The sequence below is a fragment of the Orcinus orca genome, chromosome 16 (genome assembly GCF_937001465.1).
Source record: "Orcinus orca chromosome 16, mOrcOrc1.1, whole genome shotgun sequence".
Taxonomy (NCBI): Eukaryota; Metazoa; Chordata; class Mammalia; order Artiodactyla; family Delphinidae; genus Orcinus; species Orcinus orca.
The window spans coordinates 53,347,088-53,366,253 of NC_064574.1; the positions used below are offsets into that span (position 1 = coordinate 53,347,088).

At 53.9% G+C, this 19,166-nt stretch overlaps 2 protein-coding genes across 11 annotated transcripts in view; one reads left to right on the forward strand and one right to left on the reverse strand.

Moving 5' to 3' along the window:
• The first annotated feature begins 1,294 nt into the window (after nucleotides 1-1,294).
• NUDT16L1 (nudix hydrolase 16 like 1) lies at nucleotides 1,295-12,414 on the forward strand. 2 transcript variants are annotated; one of them, XM_033428909.2, is made up of 5 exons: nucleotides 1,295-1,467; nucleotides 1,548-1,808; nucleotides 2,549-2,771; nucleotides 3,709-11,066; nucleotides 11,205-12,414. In XM_033428909.2, exons 1-3 carry the CDS (start codon nucleotides 1,315-1,317, stop codon nucleotides 2,768-2,770), a joined length of 636 nt encoding a protein of 211 aa, XP_033284800.1. In that variant the 5' UTR covers nucleotides 1,295-1,314; the 3' UTR covers nucleotide 2,771; nucleotides 3,709-11,066; nucleotides 11,205-12,414. The 2 variants fall into 2 exon arrangements, with proteins under 2 accessions (XP_033284800.1, XP_004270266.1); XM_004270218.4 differs by having other exon boundaries at nucleotides 1,296-1,467; nucleotides 3,704-11,066.
• ANKS3 (ankyrin repeat and sterile alpha motif domain containing 3) overlaps nucleotides 4,221-19,166 on the reverse strand; it is a 30,089-nt gene continuing 15,143 nt past the window's right edge. For 6 of the 9 annotated variants that reach the window (XM_033428888.2, XM_049699541.1, XM_049699542.1 and 3 more), the window contains 10 exons: nucleotides 15,932-16,067; nucleotides 12,161-12,319; nucleotides 10,286-10,423; nucleotides 9,665-9,774; nucleotides 9,222-9,389; nucleotides 6,954-7,078; nucleotides 6,349-6,490; nucleotides 5,809-5,981; nucleotides 5,408-5,663; nucleotides 4,221-4,943 (listed from right to left, as the gene is read on the reverse strand). In XM_033428888.2, the coding sequence (XP_033284779.1) occupies nucleotides 4,908-4,943; nucleotides 5,408-5,663; nucleotides 5,809-5,981; nucleotides 6,349-6,490; nucleotides 6,954-7,078; nucleotides 9,222-9,389; nucleotides 9,665-9,774; nucleotides 10,286-10,423; nucleotides 12,161-12,319; nucleotides 15,932-16,067 (1,443 nt within the window). In that variant the 3' untranslated portion in view covers nucleotides 4,221-4,907. Of the gene's footprint in view, nucleotides 4,944-5,407; nucleotides 5,664-5,808; nucleotides 6,013-6,348; nucleotides 6,491-6,953; nucleotides 7,079-9,221; nucleotides 9,390-9,664; nucleotides 9,775-10,285; nucleotides 10,424-12,160; nucleotides 12,320-15,931; nucleotides 16,068-19,166 lie in introns of those variants that run through there. The other 3 variants (XM_033428890.2, XM_033428889.2, XM_033428897.2) reach the window with 3 other exon arrangements.

The following is a 19,166-nucleotide window of genomic DNA, read 5'->3' on the forward strand; positions in this document are numbered from 1 at the left end:
AGGGCACAGAACTTGCCCTCGGCTGCATGGCTTTCCTGAGGCTGTGCCATGGCACCCATCCTGTGAGCATAGGCTGTGGTGCCTTCCCTCAGCAAATCCATGTCCACGGTGGGAGAAAAATGGAGCTTGGGCCAGCTGGTGGAGCGAGTGGCACCATAGGATCCAGGGGAGCCCCGCTACTGTCCCTCTGATGGCTGTTTCTGACGCTTCCGAGCCCTAGCAACTTTCTTCTCCAGTACAGACAGCTGGTAAGTAACTCGGGCCCCCTTTTGCTGAAGCTTCACGGTTTTCTGTTGTGTACACTGGGTAGGAGGCAGTGGGAATCTTGGGTGGGATCCTGGCTCTCACAAACTGCTGGGTGCCCTCAGGCAAGTCCCATTCATCTAAGCCCCAGGTTCCTCCTCGGAATAAAGTGGGGGAGACCTTATTTCCTCCAACAGTACCTGGCTATGGTGTCTGACAGGCAGGGTACTTGGTGCGCTGGGCTGGGAAGCTCCCTGCCCCGGGATTTAAATCACTTCTGCCCCAGCAGGCTGGGCTTAGGGAGCCCCAGAACTCCTCACCATGCACCCAGTTCAGTGCTGGGTGTGGACTTGTACTGTGAGGGCAGTTGGAGCTTTGCCAGACTCTGCTTTCCTGCTCTTCTAGTCAGGCAGACCAGCAGTGACCTTGGATTCCAGTGCTTAGCCGGCTGCAGAACGATGGGGCTGGCGTGCGTGCAGGGGAGGGTTGTGTCCTCTGATCCCAGGGCTCAGCTGAGCCCCTTGGGGGAAGCAGGAGGCGCCCTCGCGTCCAGAAGCTGGAGCCGGCCAGACCTGGAGCTGGCGGTGGGAAGCCCGCGGGGCGGTGCTCCCAGGCAGGCGCTGGGGGAGGGCCGAGGGCAAAGAGATCGCTGGGGCTTCTCCTGCCCTCTTCGGGGCGGGTAGTCTGAACCCTGACTCCGCAAGCACCGCCCCCACCCCGCAAGCGCCGCGCGCCCGAGGACCCGAAGTCCACGCCCCACTCCTGCGAGCTCGGCTGTCGCGTTGCATCCTGGGCTCTGTGGTTTTCGAGGGCCGTGGGCGGGGCCCGCTCGGGGTGCGCGGCTATTGGGTGACGGCTGGGGCGCCCGCAGCCATTCCCTTTGTGCCCGCCCCTTCCGCCCCGCAACGGAGCGTCGGAGAGCCGTGACGGGCTCTGCCCTGGTGCGCGTCAGCGATTGGCGGAGGGGCGGGGCCCAGGGGCGCGGCTGTCCGCGGATTGCTCGGGCGCGGCGGGGGCGGGCCCGCGCATGCACGTAAGGGCGGTGCACGGGTCGCGGTGGGTAGTGCCAAGATGTCGGCGGCGGCGGTTCCGGAGCTGAAGCAGATCAGCCGGGTGGAGGCGATGCGTCTGGGGCCGGGCTGGAGCCACTCGTGCCACGCCATGCTGTACGCCGCAAACCCCGGGCAACTCTTCGGCCGCATCCCCATGCGCTTCTCGGTGCTGGTGAGGACGCGGGAGGACGCGGGCGGGCGGGTACGGGACGCCACTCGGACCTGCGCCCGTGACCCGGCGCTCCCTTGCAGATGCAGATGCGCTTCGACGGACTGCTGGGCTTCCCCGGGGGCTTCGTGGACCGGCGCTTCTGGTCGCTGGAGGACGGACTGAATCGGGTGCTGGGCCTGGGCCTGGGCTGCCTGCGCCTCACGGAGGCCGACTACTTGAGCTCGCACCTGACCGAGGGCCCGCACCGCGTCGTGGCGCACCTGTACGCGCGGCAGCTGACGCTGGAGCAGCTGCATGCTGTGGAGATCAGCGCGGTGCACTCGCGGGATCACGGCCTGGAGGTGGGGGCCGCTGCTCGGGCCCCGCCCCCCGCCCCGGGGTTTGGCTCTGGCCCCGCGGAAGGCACCGATGGGTAACACGTCCCCCTGAGGGTCCCCTGGACAGTTTGGGAGGGTGTCGCTGTCTCCAGCTTCGGGGTGGGGAGAGGGACCAGGGGTCGGGTAGGGTGGGAGGGGGGCCGGGGCTGGGGCTCCCTCGGGGCTGTGTTCCATCTGCCTTGCTGCCTGCCATTGCCAATCCTGGGAGTGGGGAGTGGGATCGGTGGGAGGATGGGAAGGGGCGGTGCCTGCTCCGGGAGGTGTGAAACTGCAGAGTAAAAAGGGGATCTTGTAGGTCTGGGTTCATGGGCCGGAATCTCATGGTGTGAGGGATGAAGGCTCTACTTCTGGGTTTTATAGTCTGGAAGACTGGGAGTGGCACTTGGGGTGTTTGGGATTCACCAGGTGAAAGAGGGAGCATGGGGGTGTGGTCTGTGGGGCTTCCTGCTAGTGGTTGAGGGCTGGGACTTGAGAGTGGGATGTGCATGGGGATGGCCTTGAAACTTGCTTGGGGAAGAGAGGGGCTGCACCGCACCAAGGGAGCTGGCTGGCTTCTACCTCACCCAACCCTACCTGGGTCTCCCATTATGTCTTTGGCAACCTGGCTGTCCTTCCCGTGGCCTAGCTGCTCACAAGCCCCTCCTGCCAAGGCCATGCCATCCGTGTGGGGGCCTGGTCCCAATCCTGGTCTCCTCTCCATGCAGGTGCTGGGGCTCGTGCGCGTCCCACTGTACACCCAGAAGGACCGAGTCGGTGGCTTTCCCAACTTCCTGAGCAACGCTTTCATCAGCACAGCCAAGTACCAGCTCCTCTTTGCTCTCAAGGTGCTCAACATGATGCCCGAGGAAAAGCTGGCTGAAGCTTTGGCTGCGGCCACAGAAAAGCAGAAGAAGGCCCTAGAGAAGCTGCTCCCATCTTCCTCCTGAGGTTGCTCCTGTGCCTTGTGTCTGTCGCCCTCCCCCTGGCGCTCTGTAACCATGGGCTGAGGCTGGGCCCTCCAGCCTCATTGTGGGAGTGTGTCTTCTAGCATGTTCTGTGCTTGACCCATTCCGACTGTGTTGGGGAGTGGGCACCTCCTCTTCTCCACTGCCCAGAGCAGTTACTGGGTGGTGGCCTGGGTGCACCCACTCTAAAACGAGCTCTCTGCGTGCGTGTCGTGGGCTGGTGGAGCCCCAGGTGTTTCCTGATGGCCTCAGTGGATAAGTGCACATGCACTTGGACCCTGGAGAAGTTGCTTTGTTCTCGTGGCAGTTTTGTTCTTGTGGAGGCCAACTTTGGGTTGACTCCATCCTGCGTCCTGCCCCGAGCCAGCCCCAGGGTCTGGAGAAACGCCAGCCCAGGATAGGAGGTTATGTTGTTAATTTTGGTTGTTAGCTTTATTTGTGGTGAGTTTTCAAAGCAGCTTTACCTGCTCTGTCTTGGGCCCTGTCCCTGCGAACAGTCAGGGCTGTGGGGCCCAGGTGTACAGGGAGCTGCTGGAGAAAGGACAGTAAAGTTGTGCCTCCGCTGTTCTGTGTGTTCTTCAGTCCTGGCTACAGGCCTAGGGGTGGATGCACGAGGGTGTCCCCTTCCCCGCCACCCAGGGACCTGAGGGCAGGGGCCGGGCATAAGAGCGGGGCTCTGGGTACCATTCAAGTGGAGCTGATGCAGGCCTCCCCTCCCAGGTGGGGGTGCCAGCCACCTCCCCGTGTTGACTGTGGCACTGCCAGCCATGGACTCTTCTGGGCCATGGGCCTGGTCTGGTGGTTTCTTCACTGAGACTGACAGTGTGATGCCTCTCCCTGATCCTGGTGGCTCTGGTGGCACCTGGGCTGAGCCCACTGCTGCTTCCTTTGAGAGCCTCCCCTCTCTGTTCCCAGCACAGCCTGCAGGCACCTCCAGGAAGCAGTCTGGCAGCACTGGCCAAGCGTGCACAATGACAACAGGAGAGCCACCACAGGACAGGAAGGTCACCACTGGCAGTCTCCTATGGCCCTACGTCTGGAAAGACTCCTCAGTGAAGCTCACAGTTTCCACAGCGCTGGCCTGGTAAGGAAAGCAATGCTCCCGGCCCAGCCTGGGTGTCCCATCTTAGAGCCTCGACGAAGTGGCTGGCACATGTGGGCAAGGACACTCTGCTCTGTAAATAAAACACCTGTACTTGCTCCTCTCTTATTTCTGGGGCCTGCTTCGCTCTCCAGGTAGCTTTGTAGAATCATGGGGGTTCTGATGCAAAGGTGGCCCTAGCTACAGGCAACAGAGGGATGGGGCAGCAGGGATCACGCAGTTGGTCCTGCCCTGAGCATGGTGCTCTGGGCGAGGGCCCTGGCACAGCTTTCCTCTTACTGTGGTTTATCAGCCAGTACCTCAGGCCGTGGGACCAGAACTGAACCCCTCACCAGCCAATCTTAAATTTTATTTTCCAGCAAATGACATATGCTGCCCAGGCACCCCGCCCCAGTCCTCACCTGTCTGGGCGAACCTCAGTGTGGCGCCTGTGGTGTGTGGGGACACGCTCTCCCCAAGGCCCTGCCTGCTCTGGGCCCCACTCCTGGTCTGGATAACAGACCCTCGTCTTGCCTCAGTGCGGGCCTTGCTGCCCTCGCACCGGCCACAGCCCCGTCCTGTCTGCCAGCTGCTCCTGGGGCCCGATCCTCTGGCCCTGGCCACTGCAGCTGCCCGCTCGCTGGCCTTCTGTCCTCTGGGCACACAGCTTCAGGGTGGATCAGTCACCCCACGTCAGATTCTGAGAAGGGAAAGGGAAGACTGAGGGGGGCGCTCGCTCGGCTGCACAGCTGCCCTGCTCTTGGGGCCGAGGTCCTGGACGGACAGACACTCACCGTCCCCCTGGCTAAGGCTCCCGCCAGTTCTCCTTCCCGTTCAGCACTTGCAGCTTCTCCAGGCTCTGGGTCACTAAGCACAGCACTCGCCCTGAGAACGGGGGCAGACAGTTACTGCTTCACAGTCTGGAGGGCTCGAGGACACAGGAATGGATGACCTTGAGGGCTGGTGGGCTGTCTGGCCCCCTGGACTCACCCATCTCCTGGACTCGATCCTCCAGGGCTCCCGACAGCTGAGGGAGGCTCAGGGCCTGCAAGGCGGCCTGCCAGCCTTTGGAGTCTGCAGGGCAGAGAGCTGAGTAGGCCTGGGGTCTGTGCTCACGGGCCCTGCCTTTCCATCCTGAGCCACTGCGACCAAGGGACGCCCCCTCCCCCAACCTTTGGTGCCATACGTCCCCCTCATTATATCAGAGTGTTCTCCTCCCACTTGTGGAGCAAAGCGCTGACGCCAGTCAGGGCTCAGCCCCAGGAATGTGTGTGAGGGCCCCTGCCTACTGGGCTATGCCCTGGGGGGGCCCAGCCAGGGGCTGTAGAAGTCACTTGAGGTCTTGAACAGTGGAGGCAGCCATGGCCCAAAGGCCACCTGGAGGGACAGTGAGGACATGGGCTTGGGCACGTGAGAGGATCTGGGGTGGGGTGGTGTCAGTGTGATAACTGCACTGAGACAAGTGGTAAAACCCAGCCTGGGGAGGTGTCCCTGCCCTCTGTCTACCTGTTCTGGGTCCAGGACACTGCTCTCCTTACCAGCTGTGGGGAGGCCTGGGCCCAGCATGGCCTCGAGCGGGGATTCATCCTGCTGCACTCGGGCGGACAGCTCAGCTTGACAGGCTCTGCCGGACACGAGAACCAATCGCTGGTGAGGGGAGAGGCCAGGCGATCGCAGACACCCTTCTCCCAGAGTGTGAGGCGGGGCTCTGCCCTGTGCGCCCTGCCAGCCTGTGCCTGTGCAGCCCGGGCAGAGAAAAGACCCACACGGGGCCCCTCTGCTGCCTGGTCTGCCCTGCAAGGAGGGACAGCCAGATGAAACTGGGGTGGCGGTGACTCCAGGAGGCCCTGAAAACAACCCATTCTTGGAAGAATCTGGAGGAAACAGTGACTTGACTTGGCCTGGCCCTGGCCCGGGGGCAGCTCGGACACCCACTTACTGCAGCTGGTCCAGGACAAGCGCAGCGTCCCGGGCCAGGGCCCAGGTCTCCTGCAACTGTGCATGGACGTCCTTGCGGGCGCCGTCCTGTTCCAGGAGGCAGCTTTCCACCACGGCCCGCAGCTCCTGTTCCTGTGACACCAGGCCCCGCATGGCCTCCACCTCCTCACAGCGCTGCAGCGGGAGAGGCAGCAGGTGCAGCAGGCTGGTTCGGGGGTGGGGAATGACCACTCGGGCAGGGTTCCCCCACCCCATGTTCCATCTCCGCCGTCAGACTGCCTCCTCCTCTCCTGGCCTGGGGGGACCTGTCTCCACCTTGGAGCCCCCCCGGCCTGGGCCCCTTCCTGCAAGCCCTGTGGTGTGCGCTGCTGACACCCTTTCTCCCTCCTGTGCCCACCTGTGCGCCCCGCTGCATCCAAGCCATGATGCTTCCTGGCCTCACTGTCCTGTCACCCGCCCTGGCTGTTGCTCTCCGCTGATTCTGGGCATCTGTCTCCACTCTGTGTCCTCTGCACATCCCCTGCCCCAGCTCTCTACTTACTTTGTGCAGCTGGATGGCAAGCTCCTGCATCTCGGCTTCAAGCCGGTCGGCGTAGGCCAGCTCCAAGGCATCACTGGGGGGGCGGGCGCTGCTGTGCCAGCGGGCGATGGCAGAGGTCATCTTTCTCTTGGGCCCAAACAACCTACAGCAGGGAGTGAGAGGACACGGATCAGCACCTGCTCTATGTGGAGGTTCCGTGGGCCGTCCTTCTACCAAGACTGTCTGCTAGAAAGATCCCAGCTTTGAAGGGGGAGAGTAGCCCCCAGGATCCTGGGACAGAAGACAGAAAGCATCGTAAGGAGTCGTGACCTTCCCACCCTGCCTGGCTGCTGCTTTCACTAGACAGGGAGCTGGGGCTGCTGGGGATGCTCTCAAAGGTGGACAGTGGAAAATGTCAGGGTGCCCTGAGCACAGCAGTGTCTGCTGGGCCAGCTCGGGGCCTCGGGACCCAGGCTGCCTGCACCTGAGCTGGGAGCAGCTGCAGAAGTGGACAGCTGACAGCAGGGAGAAAGCTGGCCACTGGACAGGAAGGGTCTCCACCCAAATGCTGGGAGCTGCACCTCAGCTGGTTCCTGGGCATCGTAGCCAGAGGCCTTGGGACTCACGTGATGCCGATTTCCTTCAGGTCGCTCTCAGTGAGGGTCAAAAAGATGCGGAGGTCCACGTCCTGCTCCTCAAACACCTGCAGGTATTTGAGGCAGCCAATCTGCTCCAGCAGTGTGGCGAGGTCCTAGAGGGTGAGGAGCCAGGGCAGGTCAGAAGACAGGCAGGCCACGAAGACGTGGGGGCAGGAAAAGGCCTGTGCTGCACACAGAGCTGCCTTTCTCCTGCTGAGCACCTGGCCTGTCCTGAGCTCTGCTGACTCCCAAGTTCGGCAGAGAGCCTGGGCTGCCCCCTGTGTGTCCTCAGGCAGGGCAGGCAGGGCGTCTCTGGACCAGTATCTTCACTGCAGCAGCAAGCACACCCTGTGGCAGGTCTGCGGCAGCAGCTCCTCTCGGTCTCTGCTGACCCGGGACTCTTCATTTTTCCTTCACTCTGGGGGACAGTCTTTGCTGGACGCTGCACTGTTGGTTAACATGTCGTCCATGTCTTCTGGTCCCTGTGGTTTCTGATGAGAAATACGCTGTTAATTGTCTGGAGATCCCGTTGTACGTGCTGAGTCACTTGTCTCTTGCTCCAACATTCTTTGTTTAGTGACACTCTGATTGTGATGTGTCCAGGTGTGGCTCTGAATTTAACAAACTTAGAGCTCATTCAGCTTCTTGGATGTGCAGATTCATTTTTTGATCAAATCTGAGAAGATTTGGCTTTTTTTTTTTTTCACTGAAAACTTTTTTTTTGGCCTTTTGGATAGAAATGGGAATTTATTTGCCAGGAAGGATGATCCCATGGGACCAGTGCTGGGCCTCCTCTTCGCTAATTCTGTGTTTGGTCACAATGCAGCCTGCCCTGCACTTCTTGCCTGCGATGCTGAAACCTGGCCTCCCCAGCACCACGTAGAGGTCCAGGCTGTAGGTACCAATGCCTGGTAGTTTGATCCCCAGATCGACGTGTTCTTGGATCCCCAAATCAAAATTTCCAGTATCTGAGAGATTATTTTTTCTTAACTTGCATTCTCGCACCTTTAGATGTTTCTCCAGGATTTCTTCTGCCTTGGCCCCACAGACTGTGCAGTGGACAGCAGTCTTTTCATTTCCCCTGATAAGATTTGGCTATTTTAAAACATTTTTTCTACTTTTCCCTCCCTCCTCCCCAGGAACACCATTACGTGCACGCTGTTACACTTGCTGGTGTCTCACAGGTTTCTGTTCATTTTTCCTCATTCTTCTTTATCGGATTGGATAACCTCAAGTGATCTATGTTAAGTCTTCTGGTTCTCTCTTCTGTGTGCTCAAACCTGCTGTTGAGCCCCTCTAGTAAAATTTTCATCTCAGTTATTGTACTTTCAGTTCCAGAATTTCTATTTGGTTCATTTATATTTCTATCACTTTACTGATATTCTGTATTTAGACATGGTTTCCTTTAGCTCTTGGAACATATTTTATTCCTTTCTTTGTTTCTGTTTTACAAACCCTGTGTCAAGGGCTGACTTTCAGGAGATGGCAGTGACGGAGCTGCTCTGCTACGTAGGAAACCCCGACCCAGAAGCAGGTAGCTTCGCCCCACCGGCTCCTCTGCCAAGCACATACACCAAATCTTGGAACACATTTAAAGAAGCTGATTTAAAGGCTCCAATCGGCATGTGTTTAAGGTATGGAGAGGTCAGCTGCTCACCGAGCCTGGGAACACAGGTGCTGGAGAAAGCTCGCCAGAGGGGCTGCGAGGAGAAACCAGCAAAATCACAGGCTTTTAGTGAAGAGCAGAGCTGTGACTTTAATAAATGGCAAATGCTGACCTCTCTTCCACCTCTGTACCACTTATGCCCGCAGAGGGTGGGAGAACACACTAGGCAGTGGCGCTGCTGTTGTACCTGTAATCCTGGACAAACTGCCCAATCAGAGCAGCCACGATGAGAAAGGCAGCAATTAAGTTCTCATTAAGTCCCGACTAAGTGCCACTTTGCCTCTGCTTCCCATGCAGCTTGTCACTGTCACCTGAAAGCAGTTCTGTGATGCTGGTCCTGTGTTTCTCCTCCCCAGGCTCAGGGAGGCTGAGCTGAGCATGGAAACCAGGGGGAGAGACGGATCCCTCCATGGAAAGGAATGAACAGAAGCCCGGCAACTGGCTCCTCTCACCATTAGGAATCCTCTCAGCCCGAGTAGCTTTCTAGGTCGTGTGGAGAAAACCACCCCACTCTTTTCTCTCAACAGTGCCAGCCCCATGGGAAGTACAAATAACTGCCTCACAAATCACAAGAAGCCCCACGGTCTTACCTGGGGTCCTGAGTAGGGGGACCTGTCAGTCTGGGGGATCAATCTTGGGGCACAGGAAGTCCCGGTGCCAGGAGGCCACTGGCTGTCGCTGCTGCTGTAACGATTCTTGGTCTTCACGTAGCTTTTAGTTTGTTTGCGAACCGAGCTTTTCCGCGCATGGTCCGAATCCTGTGGTGAGAGGTGTGTGTTTAAAGCAACTGCGGGGGCTGGCAGCTGACATGCTGCATCCAAGCTCTGCTCCCTGCCCCACCGCCAGTGTATGCGGCTTCCTCTGCACGCTCCCCTCACGGTGGGGAAGGTCTGAAACTTCCCGTAACTCCCCCGCCTGCCAGAGGCCTCCCCAGTGGCGGCCCCCGTGGCACTGCATGGACACGCTCACCTCAAGTGAACTGCTAGGCAGCCCCCACGACGCCGGGGGAGGGGGAGGAGGGGGGGAGGGTCACCTCGTTGCTCTCCAGGGAGGCCTCGCTGCTGAGTTCCGGGGCCCGGGCCAGGCCCTCACTGCTGCTGCTGCTCCGCGCGGCCCCGAGGTGGGCACAGAAGGCGTGCTCTTCTGACAATGGCGAAGACGAGGACGCCTGACCACAGGCCTCGCCCATGGCGACTCCCCAGAGCCCTGTCCCCGAGCGGCTTCAGCCACAGCGCTCCCCGGCCCCTCCAATCGTTCACTGTTTGCTTCTGCTTCACGCCGACTGCCAGGCCAGGCCCTTCCTCTCTAGGCTCGGCAGGGTTTGTCTGCTCTGTTCACCGATAAATGCAAGCATCTAGCCAGTGCTTGGCACACAGGACACTCGGTAAACAGCTGTGGAATGGACGATGCACATAACATACGAAGACATTTCCTAAGGACTTACCAGTCAAGAGACTAAGCCTGTCTGTCTGGACTGACTCCCAGATCCTGCTCAGAGACCCTGGGTGAGAAGTCTCCTCACCTGTCCCCACGCCAGATTATGACTCTCCTCACAACAGCCAGAACCTTCTCTAACCTTCACCCTCTCCTCTGCCGGATGGACCCATCACAGGGCCACGGCCCAGCTGGACTGGTGGCGGGGGGGTGTGCGTACCCCGGCTGCTGCTGCTGCTGCTCTCCACATCCCGCTCATTGATGGGGGAGGTGACGTCCCTGTAGCAGAGGCCCCCCTCTTCCAGGGGGTTCTCATCGCTGCTGTTGAAGGTGACGTAGCCCCGTGGAGGCACCTGTTCTGTGGACAGAATAGGGCATGTAAATCCACACGCATGCATAAGGAAGGACGAGTTCTTCCTTCCACACACAACCACCACCTCAGAGGGATCTCGGCGAGGGGAGCCCCAGGACAGCATTCTCTACTCGCCACGGTAACCTGGACAGAGCTGTGCCGTCCGCAAATGAGGAAACAGGCTCCAAGGGGTTAGTGACCGGCTTGTGCCCAGCAGCGGGTGCACGTGGAGCCAGGCCTGGCAGTGGCGGCCTATCACGCCACGCTGTTGCTTTGCCAAGAGGACAAAGTAGGAGACAGTAGGCTGTATTTACAAATTCCTGAGCCAAAGGAAAACTATACTACAAGGTGTTCCCGCAGCTGGAAACATCTACTCTCATACACACACCGGCCTGCATGGCCCCTGCGACTTTCCAGCACAGGGGCCAGTCAACCCCAGTCAAGAAGATCCAGCTGAACAGGAAGGTAAGAGGCCCTGGCTAAACATTAACGGCAGCGACAGTGAATTATATAACCTCTGAATGTCTGCCTGCGAGAAAACAAGAAGAGGCGGAACACAAACCAGTGTTTAATTCCGCCTTTGCCCCTGCCTCTGCCCCACAGAAAGTACGTGTATTTGCATGAAAGAGCCTGGCTGGTGGGACCACAGGTAACTTATTTTCTTCTTTATACCTTTCTGAAGTTAGAGATTTTTTACATCAGCACATGCTATTTATCATTCAAAAATGTTTTTTAACTTTTGGCAAAGAGCATATATGCACTTACAGAAAATTAAACTTTCACACAGTGTAAGAAGAAAAACAGAATCTCCTGAAAGGCCGGAGCTGAGAGGCTGGTGAACACTCCTTCCTATGCCCCGGCCACAGCTCAGGCAGGACAGGTGGCCTGGGCTTCTCCAAAGGAACAGACTCTGCTACTCATCCCAGAGCCCCGAGCTCCCAGCTGCCAGACCGGACACCCGTGTCCTCACCTTCAGCACCAGCTCACCAGTCAGCCCCCTGGATGCTGGGAGGAGGCAGGCCTGGTTACCAACCAGTGCCAGGACCCCTTCCAAGGGTCTGAGAAGGGAATCAAGTCCTCACATGGTCTCCTGGCTAGGAGGGGGTTCTGAGGGCTGCTCGCTAGACCAGCGGCCTGGCCACTGATGGGTGAGACCCACACTGGAGTCTGGTCACTCAGGCCAGCACGAGAGACAGCGTCAAGCCCAACTCGCCCCAAGCACTCAGCGCCTGTGCTCCCCAAAAGCACTGCACTCAACACTCAGGAGCTGACGGTCTGACAAAAACTCAGGCCATCTGGAAACTCAGGGTCTAGGGTTCTGGCCTACCAGGTGTCTGGTGGGCAGTTCTCAAATCCACACCCTGAGAAAAGAGTGCGAGGGCAGAGTCCTCCCCAGGGGATGCGGCAGAGACAGGAAGGGGACTCAACGGTCACGTTCTCCCTGCTGGGCTGACCCACCCACGTGAGGAATGGATCCAAGCTCAGTTATCTCTCTCCTACAGGAGAGAATGTTCTATTTGTAGTTTTAACCAACAGAAAGGAAACTCAAAGGACGAACCAAAACCCAAGAGCGAGACACTGACTAATGTGTCTCCATCCCTGTGATGGATTCTGAGTCCTTGAGCTGCTGCTCCCACCCGGCAGCCCAGGCGGCCCCCACATCAGGAGCCTGAGAGTTGCTCGTTCTCTCAGACAGAATCCTAGACTATGGTGTCAAAGCCACCAGGATCATGGGGCACTAACCATAGCAAGGCTGCTGTATCCTGCCTCCGAGTCCAATAGCTGTGAGCCTGGCCAAGGCTCGCGGCCCCTCGTGGATGCTGAGGCCCTTCTTCCGACAGGGCCTCTGTCTCTGAGGGACAGGGCAGGATTCATCTGAAGAGCTCAGATCTTCGTATTTTTCTGTGGGTCAAACACCAAAATTTAGACAGTATGTTCAGTGATGGACTAATTTACTAATCCTTATAATGAACTGAAATAAAAATCATCGTAATTGCTTTTTTCCTTTTCCTAAATTAAGAAAAGTGTTCCCAGGATGTCACCTGTAAGAAATGCCACAATGGGCGGGTCCACTGCTCAGATGGGCCACAGGGACATGGGGCAGGAGGCGGGGGGGGGGAGGAGTAAAGCTGCTAAGTATGGTGAGCAGATCCAACTCATCCCTCTCGCTGAGTTTCCAGAATTTTTTACAACATGAAAGTATGTTAACAGTTAGAAATACATTCTGTTCTAAGCTGAGGTGACAAGTAAGATCCATCTCTTCATAAACATATGGCAGCGGCAGTCACAACTTCTTAAGCCATTTTATATTCTCAACCTGAACAATCTCTTAGGAAACAAGTGCCACATGACAGCTCTGTGTGCTGTTTTACGACCCGTCTGAGCTGAAGAGCTCAGTGTGCCCACAGCTGTCAGCATTTTATAGCTTTTCATTGTTTTCCATATTTCATTACATCTAGAAGACAAAATTCAGGGGTTTATTTGTAGAAGGCACCCATTGGGTAAGATCTCACTTTGGAGTTGGTGAACTGGGGTGGAGACATGCAGAGAAGCCCCTCATTACCACTGTATCCCCTGTGTGATGGTGTCTGTTACAAAGCAGTCCTCAGGCCAAGAAGGGAGAGGCTCACTCAGACATGAACTGAAGGCCCAGCCCAGCCACTGCCCAAAAGCAAGAGTCACTGGCCCAGTTTCCAAGCCCAGGCCAGTGACGCCAAGTGGACCCCTCCCTCACACTCCAGGATCCATGCCGCCAGGAGGAGACTGGGGTGTATCCAAGCAGAAGCTGAAGGAGTCATAAAAAATAACTGTTCAGGCAGGGGAACCAAGGAAAAGGTGGCTCCACAAATCTGAACCTCCTGACGTGGCCCCTTGATCCCGTACAGTTGGCAGAACAGACAGAACCACACGAACCCCACACCCCAACATGGCCCAGGTGGCAGGGAGCCCCACAGACGCCAGCATCCCTGATGCCCGGGAGGAGGCGAGCACCCGCTCCAGCAGAGACTCAGAACTCACCCCAAGAATCTGCACAGAGACTAGTGGGTCTAGGAAACACACCACACAGAAGAGAGACGTGGGTAAAAACCAGGCGCAGATGGTTTCACAGGGAATCCTTCAAAGACCACATGGGGGGCTTCCCTGGTGGTCCAGTGGTAAAGAATCCGCCTTCCAATGCAGGGGATGCGGGTTCGATCCCTGGTCAGGGAACTAAGATCCCATGTGCTGCTGGGCAGCTAAGCCCATGCGCCTCAACTACTGAACCCGCACTTGCGTGCTGCAAACTACAGAGCCTATACGCCCTGGAGCCCACGCACCCCAACTAGAGAGAAGCCCGTGTGTTGCAATGACAGATCCCACGTGACGCAACTAAGGCCCGACGCACCCCCACCAAAAAAAAAAAAAAAAAAAGACCACATGGGACCAATGCTACATAAATTGTTCTAGAGCACAGAAAAGAAGGGAAACTTTCCAGTTCTTTTTATGAAGTATAATATTGAGACCTATAACTGATAAAGATAGACAAAAGAAAATCACAGACCAACATCACTTATGAATATCCATACAAAATTAATCAACATTAGCAAACAGAATCTAGAACCACATTAAGAAACGAGTACACCAAGTGGGATTTATGCCAAGAATGTAAAGTTGGTTCATTATTAAGAAATTCATTAACATAATATACTGTGTTAATAGATCTAAGGAGAAAATTCACAATCATCTCCATAGATGTTGAAAACACCTTTGACAAAATTCAGCACTTATCCTATAAAAACATTCAAGAATACAGGAAATGACAAATACTTTCTTAACATGATAACATATATGCAGACTTTACTCTGCAAGCCAGCATCTTACTTTTTTAAAACAAAACATTTATTTTTTATTCTTTATTTTCATTTATATTTTTTATTTTTTGGCCGCACCACATAGCACGCGGATTCTTAGTTCCCCAAACAGGAATCGAACCCGCGCCCCCTGCAGTAGAAGTGTGGAGTCTTAACCACTGGACTGCCAGGGAAGTCCCAAGCCAGCATCATACTTAACGTGGCATTTCTGCTAAGATCAGGGCCAAAGTGAATGCCCATTACCTCACCTCATTCAACAGGGAACTAGAGGGATTAGTGAGTGCGATGAAAGCAAAGAAATCTGAGGTACAAAAATCAGGAAAAAAGTAGTAAATCTGTCTCTATTTGCAGGTTTTATGGCAGTGTACCTGGAAAACCCTAGAGAACAGATAAATAAAACGAATTCAGACAGTGAAAGAATTCAATAAGGCAGGAGGCGGTAGAACTGTGGACAGACAGCAGTCGCCTTCCTCTGCACAGACAACAAGCCGTCCAAGGCTATGATGGCAGCATTAAGAGGGATAATGCGTTTACAACAGCAATGACAAAAATCAGACCCTCAGGAATAAACTTCAGGTATATGCAAAATGTATTTGAGGAAAAATTTAAAACCCTCTTGCAAGACACGGAAGTACACTTGAACAAAAGGACGTCCCTTGGTCCTAGGGCGACTCAACAACACAGCAGTTCATTTGTACATTTGCCACAGTCACAAAAATATCAGCACGCTGTTTTTAAGGAGCTAGACAAGTTGATGCTCAAGTTCACACAGAAAAGCAAGTGCCAGGAAACACTGGAGAAGGAAAGCCACGAGGAGGGCCGGCCCCACCAGGTGGCAAAACATGTCAGAGAAAGCCTCTGTCATTTACACAGTGTGGGTCTGTGTGTGCAGAGTCCAGTGGAACAGAACAGGCAGTCCAGAAACAGACCTGAATGCAAACAGAAATTCAGAATATACGGTAAAGATCACTAGGTCAAAAATAGACTTCTAAACACATGATGCTAGGACAACGGGGCAGCTGTTTGGAAAAAACCATCCGTGAAAATACATTGTGAATGGATCAGAGATCTACATGGAGAAATGAAACCATACACATACTAGAGGAAAACATGGGCAATTTGTTGTACAACCAGGGCATAGGGCAAGATTTTCTGTGACTTAGAACCCAGAGGCAATAAACGGATGAATTTGACTACATAAAATTTAAACATCTGGGGCTTCCCTGGTGGTGCAGTGGTTGAGAGTCTGCCTGCCGATGCAGGGGACACGGGTTCGTGCCCCAGTCCGGGAAGATCTCACATGCCGCGGAGCGGCTGGGTCTGTGAGCCATGGTCGCTAAGCCTGCGCATCTGGAGCCTGTGCTCCGCAACGGGAGAGGCCACAACAGTGAGAGGCCCGCGTACCGCAAAAAAAAAAAAAAAAAAAAAAAAAAAGAATTAAAACATCTGCATGGCAACAAACAGCACAAGCAAAGTCAAGAAACAAAAACCAGAGCGATCCCCTCTGTGAGCTGCCCTCCTCCTCCCTGTCCTTCCCATCCTCAGCCTGGCAGTCCCACCCTACATTCTACACCCTCTCCCCTCAGCCCGGGTCCTGGCCAGGCTCCAGGAGCCAAAGGGGAGGAGGGGACGCCAGCAGAGGCCTGGCCGCAGACGCAGGTACCTGGGCTCCGGTAGAGGCTGTTAGGCAGAGAAGGTGAGTGAGCGTCTATCAGCCCCACAATCTTCATGTGTCCATACTGCTTGGCCAGCATCCGGGCTGTGGCTCCACTGTGGTCTCTTGTGTCCACTTTGACTCCCTGTGAAAGTTTGTGAAAGAAGAGTTAGGAACCTCGCCCACAAAGCAGCCTCGCTTCGGGGCTGCAGACCCTGGAGGAGAGGGAGGGCGCCGGCATCTTCCTGACAAGCCTTCCTGCGAGAAAGTGGGGAAGGCAATCTATCTATCTATCATCTATCTATCTATCTATGGCTGCGTTGGGTCATCGTTGCTGCACAGGCTTTCTTTTTAGTTGCAGCGAGTGGGGGCTACTCTTTGTTGCGGTGCACAGGCCTCTCATTAAGGTGGCTTCTCTTGCTGTGGAGCATGGGCCCTAGGTGCACAGGCTTCAGTAGTTGTGGCACATGGGCTCAGTAGTTGTGGCTCATGGGCTCTAGAGCGCCGGCTCAGTAGTTGTGGTGCACGGGGTTAGTTGCTCCGCAGCATGTGGGATCTTCCCAGACCCGGGCTCGAATCCATCTCCCCTGCATTGGTAGGCAGATTCTTAACCACTGCGCCACCAGGGCAGCCCCGGGAAGGCGCTTCTTAGTGACAAGAGTCGGAGGCACCTGGCTGGCTCTGACGCTGCAGACACACACTGAATGGGGAGCATGTGTCCCACTCACTGCACCTCTCTTCACACAGAGAAAACTGGAGACAACAGATTCACTGGAGGGCCAGCCTTTAAAAACCATAATCAGATTGGGAGCACCACCCTTCTGAAACAGAATTCGGTAACTTTTACCCAAAGCCCTAAAAAGTACTTATCGTCTTCAACACAACAGTTCCACTTCCACACCACGTATCTGCAATAACAAAAACCCAGAGACAACTTAAGTGCTAAGGGGGGTGGAGAGTCAGCTATGTTACTGCCATAAGTGCTGGTATTTACAAATAACAAAATTATAACCAAGATTTAAAAAGGACCACGATACAAAACTGTATATATACATTACAACTGCGACAAAACAAAAAAGTATACAGAAAGTAATACTGGAAGGAGATATGCCCAAACTGTTAGTATTATTTTTAAGCAGTAAGATAATGGGGATTTTTCACATCTTCCTAATCTTCTATATTTTCTAAATTTACTACTATGAGCACGTTTACTTTTTTTTTTTTTTTTTGCGGTAGGCGGGCCTCTCACTGTTGGGGCCTCTCCCGTTGTGGAGCACAGGCTCCGGACATGCAGGCTCAGCGGCCATGGCTCACGGGCCTAGCCGCTCCGTGGCATGTGGGATCTTCCCAGACCAGGGCACGAACCCGTGTCCCCTGCATCGGCAGGCGGACTCTCAACCACTGCGCCACCAGAGAAGCCCAGCACGTTTACTTTTGAAAACTGGAAAAGCCCAATAAGCTTTCCATTTTGAAAGCTTCAACCATGCAGCCTCGTAGTTGATGGTGGGACTATAAGCCCGTGCTCTGGAGGGCAAATCAGCAAGAGATAGTTGAAACCTGAAAAGTGTGCATGCCCTATGACCCAGAAATTCCACTTCTGGGAATTTAACCTCAGGAAATAATGAAGGATATACACTCACATTTAGGATCTTCCCTGAAGCATTTAGCATAGTGAGAACTGAAAAGAACTAGTTCACTAGGGGATTAGTGAAATAAGTGAGAACACATAAAATGGAACACCACCCACCCACTTACGTGACGGGGCCAAGTGTACGTACAAACCCAGGCAGGTGTGCACAAGACATCGTTCAGAAAAAAAAGCATATTACAAAACATTCTGTATAATGGAATTCCACTTTGACTTAAAATATTTATCCATAAAAAACTAGGATACTTGAGAATTCCCTCGCAGTCCAGTGATTAAGACTCGGGCTTTCAGTGCCGTGGATGTGGGTTCGATCCCTGGTTGAGGAACTAAGATCCCATAAGCTGCACGGTGCGGAAAAAAAAAAACAAAAAAAAAACTAAGACACTCAACAATATGTTAATGTGTGCTATCTCTGGGTGATGGTATTATGAGTGATTTTTGCTTTCGGTTTGCTTAAATATACTTTCTAATTCTTTTATAGCAAGTATATATCGCTTGTATAGTAAATATTTACATATGTACTTTTTTTACCCTATTTTAGAAAACTATGATCAACTGACAGTCTTGATTGAGCCCAGTACAGAAGGTGATTATCACACTTCCCTCTGGTAGGAAAAAAAACACATTTGTACAAGAGCCTAATTGAGCTTTACTTTCTATAATCCCCAACTTTCCAGAGCTCTGGTTAGAAATCAGCAATGAAACCTTCAGCCTTAAAAGATCATTTCAGGGGAGTGGCAGGAGGGAAAATTGGATGAAGGTGGCCAAAAGGCACAACATCCTGGGGGGAGGGGCAAAATAGGGGTAGGGGATTAAGAGGTACAAACTATTACGTAAAAATAAATAAGCTACAAGGATATATTGTACAAACAGGGAATATAACCAATATTTTATAACTATAAATGGATATAACTTTTTAGTTTTTTTTGGCTACACATCACAGCTTGCGGGATATTAGTTCTCTGACCAGGGATTGAAGCGGGGTCCCCGGCAGTGGAAGGACGGAGTCCTAACTACTGGACTGCCAGGGAAGTCCCTAAATGCAGTATAACCTTAAAAAATTGTGAATCACTATGTTGTATACCTGTAACATATAATATTGTACACCAACTACATCTCAATGAAAAATTTTAAAAAGGCACAAACTTCCAGTTGTAAGTAGAAACTAGGGATGTAATGTACAACATTATGACCACGGTTAACACTGCTATGTGTTATATAGGAAAGTTGTTAAGAGAGTAAATCCAAAGAGTTATCATCACAAGGAGACATATGTATATAGATATTTGTATCTATATGAGATCATGGATATAAACTAAACTTATTGTGGTAAGCATTTCATGATATACAGAGATCAAATAATTATGCTGTACACCTTAAACAGTGATGTATATCAATTATATCTCAATAAAGCTGAAAAAAAGATAATTTCTAGTTTCAGTTTGATAGAAGGACCCAAAGGTTTCAACCAGAAAAACAATACCATCTTTACTGAAGGATTTTTTCTTTTTTCTGGCTACGCCATGGGGCTTGTAGGATCTTCTTAGTTCCTCGACCAGGGATCGAACCCGCACCCCCTGCATTGGAAGCATGGAG

Excerpts from the sequence above, each read along its gene's own strand:
- NUDT16L1 (XM_033428909.2), top strand. The coding sequence starts at position 1,315 with ATGTCGGCGGCGGCGGTTCCGGAGCTGAAGCAGATCAGCCGGGTGGAG. Across the intron at positions 1,468-1,547 it reads CCATGCGCTTCTCGGTGCTG|ATGCAGATGCGCTTCGACGG; the intron begins GTGAGGACGCGG and ends GCTCCCTTGCAG. Across the intron at positions 1,809-2,548 it reads CGCGGGATCACGGCCTGGAG|GTGCTGGGGCTCGTGCGCGT; the intron begins GTGGGGGCCGCT and ends CTCTCCATGCAG.